We start from the raw sequence: 13,051 nt of genomic DNA on the forward strand, positions 1-13,051 counted from the left end.
CCCCCTCCCTCCCCAACAAACCACCCCTTTGCTCCCTTGCTATCTCACTTCTCTTACTTTTCTGCAAACCTACCCTTCCTCCCTTCTCTCTTTTCCATCCCTCCCTCCCTGAGCACCCAGCTTTGAACCTGGCCTTGAATCTGTGCACCCAGAGGTCTGTCACTGGGTGGATGGTTTGATCTCCGGCTGGGGAAATGCTTTGAGGAGAGCTGAGAGGGGCCAGGGGCCTGGACCGGGGTCCTCTGCCTGGACCTGCTGTCTACACAAAAGATGGGAGGAACTGCTACTCCCTTGATGCTTTGGTATTTGAACTGAGAGTGTAGTCCAGTGCTTACAGTGAGGTACATCTCTCCATCCACACAGAGAGCATGGCATATGATAGCCAGATCACAGGGCGTGTGGTTCTGCTTCAGTTTTGTGATATCCTTCTCCCTCCAGGTTTCACAATATCAAAGCCAGCTGGTGTCCTTTAGTGGCCCTCTTTATAAACAAGCATGACTGTCCTGAAGTGCACGCATAGATATTTATCATACGAGTGAGTCAGACTAAAAGTTCCGTCACTGATCAGATCTGAAAAGTCTTTTCAAGTGGTGCTCATGGTGGGGAAACTTGACTTTCTGTGATTAAATCAAACTATATACAAAAAAGAGGGAATTTGGGGAACATATTTAGCTGAGTTGTGTTTGTTTTTTGACTCTGGAGTGATGGCTGTTCTCGTGTCTCAGTGTGTGTGTGAAGGGGTGCAGAGCGTGAGTCATATCTGACAGCTGACAAACAGAAAAAGAAAGGACTTGACGTGTGGTTTAAGTTGAAACTGGACATCATTTGCTCCGCCAACTGATGACAGATATCGCTTACAGTTTAATTGTTTGGAGTGTTCGGTTATAGACTCCAGATTCGTGCTTTTGAAATGTGATTCTTATCATGTAATCCAGAAAACGGGTGTGGGGGTTTGAGTGACCATCTAAAGGCAGCGTGATTTTGGAGGCTAGAAATTAGAATGTCTTCCTCCCTCGTATCAGAGGAATCCAAGTCTGCTACCTGAAGAGCACATTTAACAGCAGGTGAGGGTAAAGTGCAACAAGGCTGAGAAAAACTGCCAAACATCTGAAAGTTATGGTGGAATTTTTCACAGATGCAGTATATTAACAGACCAAAGTTATTGCTCCCCAGTCTGTGCTAAATGTTTATTTACATTACTCAGTTCTTTTTTCAAATCTGGCTCTTTTTAAATCAAGTCTAACTAAGTTTATAGTAAACAACTAAAAAGACTAAACTTTTAAATTTGTTTAGACTTATGGAAATATAAGAAACATGAACAGATTGACAAAGAATTTTAAAATCTGCAAAGTCATAAAATGCATTAATTAAGGGTGCGTGCAAACAACAGACATGACCGCTTCCCTCTCCCTCAACTTTTAAAAAAAGGAAGGAAAAATAGAGGGGTCCCGGGTCTTCACATGAATACATGGAAACACATGCTTCTCCTCTCCTTCTGTTATCCACTGGGGACTCACGCCCCATTTGGTTCCCATTAGCATAGTTCTGGTCGCTCTGCCCCGTGTCAAAGCCCAGACGCACAGCTGCACAAAGGACAGGGACCTCTGGCTCTGTGACTGCCAGCCCCCGGACTCCAAACCAGAGCTGACAAGGAGGATGGGGCCTTACACTGGAGGGATTTCAGAGGAAGCTCTCTGCTCTTTTTTTCCCCTGTTTTCTTGTTGCACAGCACAAGACTTTTACACAGTGCACATGTGATTAATCGATGTTTATTTTGTACCGTTTTGTAAGGCAAGAAAAGCTCTGTTTCAAGTCAAATCCAATGTACAAAATCAAACAAGCAAAAATTAGCCTTGGCATGAGGTATTTGCTCCCCTGTATTTTGTGGCGTGCTATGTCTGACTACAAAGACTTTCTTTATTCAGCGTGTTTTATTTGTCACCTGTTTCCAATATGGACACTGTGAAGCCCTGATCTATCTGACTGAGCCAGGGCCCTGTTTTATGACACGCAAAGCCGCTGTGCCTCTTTTCCTCCACACGTTGGCTGCACATTTCTGGCAGGAAATTGACAGAATTTCAGCAGCTAACTCATGGATGAGATAATATCTTGTGGGTGGAAGAGAGGACAAGATGCTCCCAGTGTTTTACAGTGACCCTAAGCAGAGACAAATTTAAATCCGAAGCTGCTGCTGCACAGACGAAGCACACACATGCACACAGATGCGCACGTACACACAGGGTTTTCATTTTAAGCTCGGCTTTGCTTAACTCACCAAAACAAGAAATGTGGTCTGTGGCTGTGTGTTGAACATGGTAAAGGTTTCAATTAAAGGAGGAGGAACAATACCCACCCAGCATCCAGCAGCTGTCTGGGCTGGCTTTCCATTGTAGGCTGTCAAGGGAGGATACAGAGAGAGAGACTGCTGGTGTTTTAGTGGTGTTTTCGGGGGCATATGGTTACAACATCAACCTTGAGAAATGACAGGGTAGTAATGGAGTTGTACAGGATATTAGTTTGGGATCACCATCACTTCTGTGGTTTCATAAGGGTTGGCCAAGATACTGTCTTCCTTGATTTCTACATGTGTTGCATGGCTTAAGAGCTGGACTTATTTGCATGCATCAGTATTGATCCTTAGCGATGGACCCTGTTTTTCCTTAGCCGGTATAAAAGTCCTCTTGGACGGGGACCGTAAAAGTCCAGACTGAAGCCGTCTTGTTCTGCAGCTCCTCTTCCCTGCATTTCTTCAGTCCATCTGTCCTGCTAACAGTCTTTTAATTGAGAGTCCTCCCCGGTCTGATGCTGGCCATTGCTGACTGTCTGTGTTTATACAATTGGGCTGGGACAGGGACTGCAAGCCAAGCAAAACATCCATGAAACATCAAGCCTCCAGCTAAACAAAACCCAGCAGTGAAACACACAAACGCACACAGACACACACACACACACACACACACACACACACACACACTCTTGAACAAGATAAGGGCTGGAAATGATGCTTTCACAATGAAACCCAGTTAAGCTGTCAACCAAAGCAGCAACATGGCAGCTATAAGGTACGGTGTCGACTGGCGTCTGGGTCTAATTGCTACAACATTGATTTTTTTTTTCCTAGTTTCCGCAGCTTTCACCAATTTACTCACCATTTTTTCACAACTTATTAAGTCGCACGCACACAGTCCTCTGTCCTTTTCCTCACCGTCGTCCTCTGAAGTCGTGAGCCAAAGAGGAAACCCTGGCGAGACACTAGCACACTGACTAATGCTGTGTATCTGGCCAGGCCTCAGATAACACAGCCTCCTCCCCCGGCCTGCTGTGACAAATATGTGCGAGTGTAGCAGTGGGATCCGGGCCCAAGCTTGTCCCTGACCCAGCCCAGGCCAGACACAGGTTAAGCCACGGCCAGATGCAACCCAGATCCTTGCAAGCCACAGAAGCAGAGTACACTAGGGTCATTTAAGGAAGTCTGTCTGATCTTCTCTTTTTCTAAAAAGCCACACACACATTTTAAGTGATGACGTTTTTGATAGCTATCTATGACACAATTTTCTCCTGGCTGCCTCAGAAACCCTGCAACTGGAGGCTAATCTTTCATCTTATTGCGTATCATCAATTTCACAAACATTTCCCATGTTACTCTTCTCTTACATGTTTTCAACCAAAATGTGAAACAATGCACAAATTAATCCCGAGAAATAACAGGCACAGTGCGTTCCCTTCCTCCTCTTTTCTCCCGTCAGTGCCTCCTCAGTTGAAGGGGGCTTGCTGCTTTAATGCTTCTTAATGCCGCTGTCTGCTTAATGGGCCAGATATGAGAGGTACTGCTAGCCAACGTAATAAGTCAGTGATTAGAGGGCGCCTTGTCACAGCAGCAGCCTCGCAGACAGTGGCACACTCTAATTGCCGTATTAGACGCCCCTTAACTATCTTGTCAGCTGTCAGACCCCGGCTCGTAAACAGCAGAGGTGCATTTGATATTTGCAATTGTTTATTTCTGTCTGGTGCTGGTGCTGCTACATTGAGAGGTAATTAGGAAAGGGGTTGTGCTGTGTGACATCACTGTGCTAAATTCGGGAACTCTCAATTAGGGTTTGTGAAATCCCAATGAAAGGAGAGTTATATAAAGGGGCAAAACCATCTGACAAAAAAATCACCCAAATAACGTTAGACTGAGCTGCAGATCGAACCTGTACTTTTAAAAGTTGTTTAAGATCAGAAGATGATGCAACAATGAAAAATACATTGTAAAGGCAGGTGAGTTTCCATTTTTAAATGCAGCATTTTTCAAGGTTTGAGCAGAATGTAGCGCAAAAACAGTTCAATAGCAAGTGACTTGTTTATGCTGCAGTAATTTTAGTCAAGTTCAAAGAAAGACTGGCAAGAATCAAAAAATAATTCATAAAAGATGCATCCTTTGATGTGCCGACTAGACTTAAGGTTGTTGGTATATTACATTACTACATCTTATTGAAGGAAAGTGCATTTCTAAACATCTACCTTTGCAGCAAACTTGTGCTTGAGGGGAACTGCCGAACTCGCTAACTGCACATTGCCCAGGATAAGAACGTCAGCTCAGAGCATAATGTACACTCATACTGACACACTGCATGTAATCCTCACACACAGGATTGCCGTGCCTGTACCTGGGGAGCTTAAAAATGGTGTAAAGTCAAATAATCTCTGCCTCCTGTCTCATTCGGTGTCAAATAGTGTGGTGACATGGTTAGAAGTGGTGTAATTTTGTGTTTAATCTTGGATTAGCCCATGTTCACTTTGACACCTCCGGTTACTAATCTGGTTTACAACACCTTAGGGCGAGCAGGAGAGAGTCTGATAGATTTTTATGGTCCCTTAGTTGATTAAGAGTGAGCTGAGTTTTTCATCCTGAGTTGCAGAATATTGGTCTAATCCAGTGACTGAGTTATGTTATGTGCTGCTGCTTAACGCCAGAACACGTGCTTGGCTCTATTCTGGTGTTTTGGTGTGTGTGTGTGTGTACATAAGTATTGATAAAAAATGTTGTTAATCACTGATTGTGCATCAGATGTGTGATGTAAGTCCTGATCATCCTGTATCTCAAAGTGCTGATTGACTGTTTCTGACACTGTGAAGTATAGATTGCTGGAGCAGACATGGACTCCAACCTACGACCCTTTGAGTGCATGTGCACGTCTGTGTCACAGCATTGTCACACCGCTGCCTCTTGAGAAGAAGTGAGACGATAGGAGATAACACATGTAGTGCTGATTGTAAGGTCATAAAGTTTGAAGCTCTGATAATACGGCCGTGCCGTGAGGACAATCAGTTTCTTTGTCCCAGTAATCATCCCTTTTTCTCCTCCTCTGACACCCAGAGGTAACTTCACAGACAAGGCTGCAGTGTATTGACCTGAATTTAATGGATTTTAGATTCTCCTGAAAAATAAATACTCGCACGAGTCATCCTGTAAACATTCATTTACTTTGGTTGTTTTAATAGATGAGTTTTTGTGAAGCCCCGTGGAGAAAAAAATCTCTGTCTTTGAAACAAGGGGTCATAGTACAATACATGGTCTGCTTCCGTTTAATTTGCCACTCCATTGTTTCTTCTCTATCACATTAGCAGCCTGCATACTTAGATTACATGATAATTTTTAGGAAACGGTGTTTGATTTAAGAAAAGATGTTTTCTAAGGGTAAAATAGTTCCAAGGATTTTGTTTTCCATAAATTGCATTAATCCTCCTACAGCCTCAGACTCCCTGTAGGCAGTTTAGGTTGCAGAAGTGTTGCTATCTTTACTCATCAATTTATCTTCATAATGTAAAAAATGTCTGATAAACAAAGATCTGCCAGCTCTGATAAAGATTCATGTTTCTAATTTCTTTCTGCTCTTTTCACTCCTTTTATTCTCTTCTCACTTCCTTGTTTCTCCATGTCAGAGCGAAATTTACGGCTCCCAGCTGCTGCACTCATTTGGAAGATTAAGCTGTGATCATTTATGTGGATTTCTGTCTGCATCTGATTGTACATTTTCTCCACGCTGTACAAACTCTTTACTGTTTGGAGAATGTGAAACATCTTAAAGGATCAAATGGCCTTCTGTAAATTGTACCTGAAGTTTTGGTCTGAGTTTTTAGCAGCCCTTAGCAGAGGATTAAGCCCCAACAGATGACGCATCGTGCTGTACTGAGCTGCCCTCGTCAAGTCTGGACACTTAACCCCTCGTTACTAAAAGCTTTCCGGGGTCAGCCTGAGTGCAGCTCCGATGTTGAGTAATGGAGCCTCAGTCAAAACAAGTTACATTTCTGTGTTTTAGGGAGGGAAGTCCTTTGTTGGGAAATTACCTTATAGAGGAGTCGATTCACATACTGGAAGGAAAAAGTGTTGTGAAACTCCGGGCTGAAAGTTTTCTTTGTGGCCACAGCTGTTAATTTGTTTGTATTATAAAGTCACATTTCCGTGGAACAGCTTGGAAAGAGTACGCTCAGTGAGAGATGAGCTTTTATGCAACAACCAATATAACAGTTTGTCGCTGTTTTCTTTTATTTCAAATTTATTTCCTTCACTTGATAACACCTCTTTCTCTCTTTCACCTTCTCCTCATGCTTTATTAGCTCTGTGACTGACGTAAAGCTGTTTCTGTCCCTGTGTCTCTACAGGCCATTCGCTGCACACTGGTGAACTGCACGTGTGAATGTTTCCAGCCTGGGAAGATTCACCTACGAACATGTGACCAGTGCAAACATGGCTGGGTAGCTCATGGTAAGTAGCTCAAAGTTACGCTGATGTATCCACATAGAGTGTAAATAAACTTGGCAAAAGATCTTCAAAACGTGGCTTCTTCTTGGTGAGGTGAAAATAAAAGTTATGATCCACAACTCAGCGCTATCTTTTATGTTGAAATATACAAACTGATGCCAGGAGCACGAACAAATCTGACACATACTTTCTTTCATGGGGTTTTTATGTTCAAGTGACTTCAGAGAGTAGGTTCTCTCCATCTGTAGAAATAATTATTTTACAATCCGAAGGGTTTTTTTTAATTCTGTTTTTTCCTGCACTAATAAAAAACTTGTTTTTGTTTGCCACTGTATTTTTCTGCTGCTTTTAAAGTCTTGTTTTTGTACCTTAGAAAAAGAAAGATAAACAACCATATGACAGAACTAAAAGTAAAAGACCACACGTTCTGAGTTCTTCATGCTGGTATGAAAAAAAAGAGGAGAAGAGGCAAGAAAAGTACAAAGAGAAGGAGAAAGGGGAAAAAGAAAACACCTGTTTGGCTTGCGTCCTTGTGAGAGCTGGTCTGTGGACCCTTCAGCAGATCGCACAAGACCCCATTGACTATTTTTTAATCTCTCCCTCTGAACTGTCAAGCATCCCCCCCCCCTCCTCATTTCATGTCGGCATTGGCAGGGACTCTGACAAGTAGTTCTTCATTTTTTATTATGTTCGTGTCTGGCTGTGCTGTGTTGTCAGGCAAAGCCCAAGTCAGCAGGAAAAAGCCGTCCCAGGATCAGAGAGAGAGACCCAACCAGGTGTCACCCAGACAGGCAGGGGGAAAAAAAGTAGAGAGAAAGAGAGAAGGATTGATGCAGGGAGGGAGAAAAGTGAGAGCTGTCCAGGTGTCGCCCAGACAGCCTGAGGGTAGAAAGAGGTGACTGAGGTTACAATAAAGAGGTCAATAACAAAACCTAGCTGCAGACTTTTTGTGCCTCTCAGGACACAAACAGGCAGCTACAGTCTATTTCTAAAGTTTTGATGTGGCTTCATGCAGCCAAAAAGATGATTTAAATTCTTAAAGTCCTGAAAAAAGTATTTCTTCACCATCCCCTCCCTTGTTTTGTATGTAAAAAAAATTAGTACTGCTGTGTGATGTGAAAAAGTCTTGAACACACAGCTAGAATAAGAGCTTGAAAGGCAGTTTCAAGGGGATTGATAATAATACAGCTCTAAATCTTACACAGTTTTCAGAGAGGAAAGGTTACGCATAACACGGCCATTTACAATGTGTGTACAAGTTAGCGTTGTCGTTATGCGGCATTTATTAAAAGAAGCGTAAATATTTCATTTTCTGTAGTTGTAAATTAATTGAAGGTTAGAAAACCTTCAAATTCATTGTGTGTCCCTTACCTCCCTTTTCCGTAACCAATCCTCTTTCTTTGATTACACAGCTAGTAAACCATTTAAGCCCCTGCCTAATTAAATACAAATAAATAAGCTCCAAAGTAATGCAATAAGAAACATAAATCCAGTCATCAAACAGAAAGGGCGGATCTAGTGCCGGTCAGGATGGAGACAGAAGAGAAAAATAAGAGTGGAGATGCAAGGGCAGCTAAACTGTGAAAGAGCATGAGATTAGATTAAATAGAAAGAATTGCAGATAATTACGGTAATGTCATTGCTTTTATCTGATTCATATGTTATAATCAGCCAGTGCTGACCGTGCAGGAGCTTCCAAAGGAAGATTTGAGATGAGAGGGTAACTTGATAGTCATTAATGGTGCCGTGTGTGTGTGTGTGTGTGTGTGTGTGTGTGTGTGTGTGTGTGTGTGTGGTTGTGTGTGGTTGTGTGTGTGTGTGTGTTTGTGTGTGTGTGTGTGTGTGTGTGTGTGTGTGTGTGTGTGGTGTGTGTGGTTGTGTGTGTGTGTGCTTCTTTTTTATCTCCACTTAGCTCTGGACAAGCTCAGCACCCAGCACCTCTACCACCCAACCCAGGTGGAGATCGTTCAGTCGAATGTGGTGTTCGACATCAGCAGCCTGATGCTGTATGGCACCCAGGCCGTACCTGTGAGGCTCAAGATCCTCCTCGACCGCCTCTTCTCCGTGCTGAAGCAGGAGGAGGTTCTGCACATCCTGCACGGCCTTGGCTGGACCCTACGAGACTACGTCAGGGGCTACATACTGCAGGTCAGTGGCAGCGTCGCATGCTACAGTACATACCACATGTGAAGCATGGTATAGGTTAAGAGTAAATGTTAAGTCCAAGCATTAGCAGAACTTTACCCTCTGCGTACACACAAACACATCTCTGCACATGCTTTTATATTTGTCTGCGACTTTTGGGTGATTTTCTAAAGTGGGGAAAATGAATGCCTTTCTCTCCGAGTATATCTACAAATTTCTCCAGCAAAGCAGTTATTTTGAAAAGTATTGATCAAAAGCAGAATAGTGACAATCAAAGCCACTTCAATCCCATTGCCCATCCATTTTCTCTGCATTTTCCCTGCTGTTACTTCTACTTCAGTCTGCCCCCTTTTCCTGCCCTGTCAACACTCTGCCCTTAGATGGAAAAAGGAAAGGAATAAAAAAAAGTGGAGAAAAATGTCACGCCAGCAAACTATAAAACCACTGTAGTGCGTTTCCTCTCCATCCATCCTCCCCCCACCACTTCTCCCCCAGTATAATTGCAGTCAGACACATTTCTCAATCAAAGGTACGGAGGTTTTGGTGTTGAAACCCAAACCAAAGTGTTCCTGAATGAATTAGTTAAGAGCAAGTGAACATGTGCGTGTGGTTAGCCTGTGTATGTGTGTGTGTGTAAGTGTGTGTGTAATATCACATGCTTATCTGTACGTGTATATGGTTTAGTGTTCCAACAGTTTAAGTGGAACAGCATGGTGAGGAAAGGCTAGTTTGTACGTGGAAATAGCTTCTGTGAGTAAAACACTCACAGATCCACCCTATTTCTCTAAGTGTCTTACACACGTGTGCATACAGACACTAAATAAACATCACCAACCCAACAGTGTTAAGGGAATAAGGTCTGTGAGTTTAAAATTAACGTGCTTGTTTGTTTTTTGTTTGTATTCGGTGTGTGTATAATGTGTCAAAATATCTCTAAATTACAAAAAATGGGGATAAAAAATTGACAATATTGATGTTTGTTTTTTTTTATATTTTAATAATACATTTTTACCCAAATTCACTGTTTTTGTTTTATTTTTGCTCATGTATGTCATCAACAAGAGGCAAAATACAAAAGCTATTTGTCTTCTTTGTTAATGGTTAAAACTTCTTAATTATACATGTTTTGTGAGATTATCTAATTTGCTTGAATGATCAATCCACAGACTGTCAGAGTTTCTCACCCTGTGATTTAAATCTTTTTCAAGGGAAACTCTCCAACTCCTCAGTGTGAGAAAATGTTGTTTTGAGTAACCTTTAGAGCCCTGTAGCTCCCATCGTCGTAGCCTCCGTGTTTATATCAGCTGGTTCTAATAGTCAGCTGGTGGGAGCACCGTTGCTCAACTGCTCAGCCTCATGTCACGCTACTGCCTAAATCCTCTAGATCTCCTCAGAAGTGCTTCAAAGAGGCTGCGACCGGCGAGAAGCAGCCAGTCACTTAAGGACAGTCAGTAGTCATTGTGCGACCTTATTAGCCAGTAAGTAGCTATGAAATTCAATCATCTCCCCCAAGCCTCCGGGCCACACTTTGTGTCAGGAGTGTGTTCCCCACCACTACGCCCCGTAAATGAGAGATGAAATGAGGAGAGCAGTATTGCAGATGATAGGCAATAAGTTGTCTTTTTGATACTGATGTCAGGGCACATTATTTGATGATGAATTTATTCACTTTTATTGAAAGTCACGTTTTCCTAAGTGTCAAAACACTGAGTCGAAATTGAAACAGTACTATTTAGACCAAAAGACTTATCTTCTAGTTTCTACTTACAATCGATAAAGCATATACAACTACCTTTACCTGGCAAATATACAAATACAATTTATTTATTACGTTCTAGTTTTGAAGTTTTGCTAGCATAAAATTGGAACTAAAAAGTATGTTGCCATTCTTTTTTTTTATATATTTTTGCCTCTTGTGGAGGAAAAATTAATCTCAATAAGATGAAATAGTTCAGAATAAAAAAAACTGTGTTTTTCAACATAAATCCAAAGATGGCTAAGAAGCCAGCAGGAATAAATATTTTTCAAGCCAGAAACAGTCGACTTCATTCATCAAAAGTATCCATTATCCCCCCTCGTGACATCATTCTATAATAGTGAAGTGAGCTTGTACTGACAAGCATCCCATCTGACACAAAGGCTATGTTTCATAACAGTCCAAATCATTACTTGTTGTGCTGTGTATTTGTCAAAATTAAATCATATAGCTCCAAACAAAAGTTCTTGAAGTAAAAGTGGTGACTACAAAGAGTGTGGTCATTTTCTGTATCTGTCTGTGTCACCACTCTGTGTGCTTCCACCAAAAGAGCCAGATTACACCACTGACACTCTTTAAGGAAGAAAAACTCCAAAGGATAGGAAAGGGGTGTCTCACTTTTTTTTTTCTTGCATCCCTTTTCACACAATAAGAAAGAGCCAAAATATGCATTACTTCCACCTATAAAAGCAGGATACGGTCTCTAGTGTTATTTCAAAGTGTCTGTGTCATCTTCCTCCCACCTGCTGATACTTCACTGTCAGCACCAAAGCTAATTATCATCACTATTGTCACTGTAATATCTATATCATCCTGCAGAATAAACTACCCCCCCCCTCATGTAATGTAATATTAAAAAATGTCACTATGGCTTTTATTTTCTTGTTTACAGGAGGAATTAATTAGCATCAGAACCAGGTCTCTATTTTAACCTCCTTTGTTTTCTGTGTGTTTCCCTGCATAACAAAGTTAATGCATCGTAGAGGTGTGACTAAATATGCGTACACTCTGCAATTTTCCTTTGTAATAGGCCCCTTAAACTGAAGAAATTAATCAATAATATTAAAAGCTCAGTGGCTTATGGTGTGGTTGGAATTTAGATTCGTAAAGAAGTGGAATTATACACGACATCAATAACCATTAAAATGAATGATTGTTTTTCTCTCCCACTCTGTAAACTCTTTGTTGCCTGACCTTCAGTCTATAACTGTTCCTTTATGGCATTAACACAGTTCTGTTTGCAAATGTACACAGCACGTTGCTTCAGTGTTTTTATATACAAATGTAAGCCTAGAGTTCTATGTAACAATATGATGATGCGTCTGTGCAATCACAGAATGAGTCTGAGTGTGTTTCAGATAAGTTTCAGATAGATTACTTCTGGATGCAAGCAAAAAGAAAATAACCTCAGTATAAAAGTCAGTGAGTGACCTTTTCATTGTCCCCCTACACCTAGTAGACATTTGTTCTGTGACCTTATAATAACTTAATTATCCTAAAAAATAAATAATTACAACTTGACCCAATGAAAACTTTTGTAACTTTAAAGGCTGATTATAAGAAGGTGCTCTATTTCATTAACTTATGTTCCGTGTTACTGAATAACTGATGTGAAGAGTTATAGGTAAATATAATCAGTTGACATGTAAAACAATAACTTGTTCACATTCTTGGAACTCAGCTGTGGACACCTTGTTACCTTGAAAACTCACTTTTTTCAGCCCAAAGTAGAAAAGTAGCCATGCTGTAGGAGAATTAAGTCACATGATCCATGTTTGAAAAGGTTGTGTGAGTACAAGGTTAGAGAAATTTCTCTCCTTTTTCAGAGTTTGATCTCCAGAGACGTGATAATCACCAAGATAAAAGCTATAAGGTTTTCTCCTGGCACTGTTCACTCAAAGATGTGCGTGTACTCTTTGTGAACATTTTTCGCTGTACTTTCCTGCTACTTCTCCGCTTAGCTCCTTTTTCAAGCTCATTCTAAGACATTATGTGACCAACACAGGAACTTTTGTACGTTCCCCAAATTCTTTGCCCTTCACTTTGGCAGGACTTTTTACCTTCTCCACTCCTCATCCCTTCATCCTTTTCTCCCCCCTTCTCTCTGCTCATCCCTCGCTCCTCTCTCATGGTTGTTTCCAGACAGAGCCAGAGCCAATGCGCACCAGATGCCCCCCTCCCCTCCCCCCAAACTTCATCTCATCCCGCAGCCTGTCACTGCTCACTCCTCTGTTCGATACAGACACATGGAATTGCTATCAGTACCGGCTTCTCTCCCTGTCTCAGCCTCTGTCTCCCACACTCCACGCTGTCTATTTTGTCTTCCTCTTTCTTATCCCTGACCAAGTGAAAAATAAGTAGAGAGGGAGAGAGACCGAGTGGAAAAAAAGGGAGAAAGAGAGAGT

General features: G+C 41.7%; 1 protein-coding gene across 4 annotated transcripts in view; it reads left to right on the forward strand.

Annotated features, from left to right (window-relative positions):
- Positions 1–13,051, forward strand: part of bnc2 (basonuclin zinc finger protein 2) — a 164,933-nt gene that overhangs the window by 114,032 nt on the left and 37,850 nt on the right. For all 4 annotated transcript variants that reach the window (XM_074687095.1, XM_074687110.1, XM_074687102.1 and 1 more), the window contains 2 exons: positions 6,646–6,748; positions 8,658–8,893. In XM_074687095.1, the coding sequence (XP_074543196.1) occupies positions 6,646–6,748; positions 8,658–8,893 (339 nt within the window). The remainder of the gene's footprint in view (positions 1–6,645; positions 6,749–8,657; positions 8,894–13,051) is intronic.

Source organism: Halichoeres trimaculatus, unplaced genomic scaffold (genome assembly GCF_033239565.1).
Source record: "Halichoeres trimaculatus isolate MK-OKI-2021-1 unplaced genomic scaffold, fHalTri1.1 fHalTri1_scaffold_2, whole genome shotgun sequence".
NCBI lineage: Eukaryota > Metazoa > Chordata > Actinopteri > Labriformes > Labridae > Halichoeres > Halichoeres trimaculatus.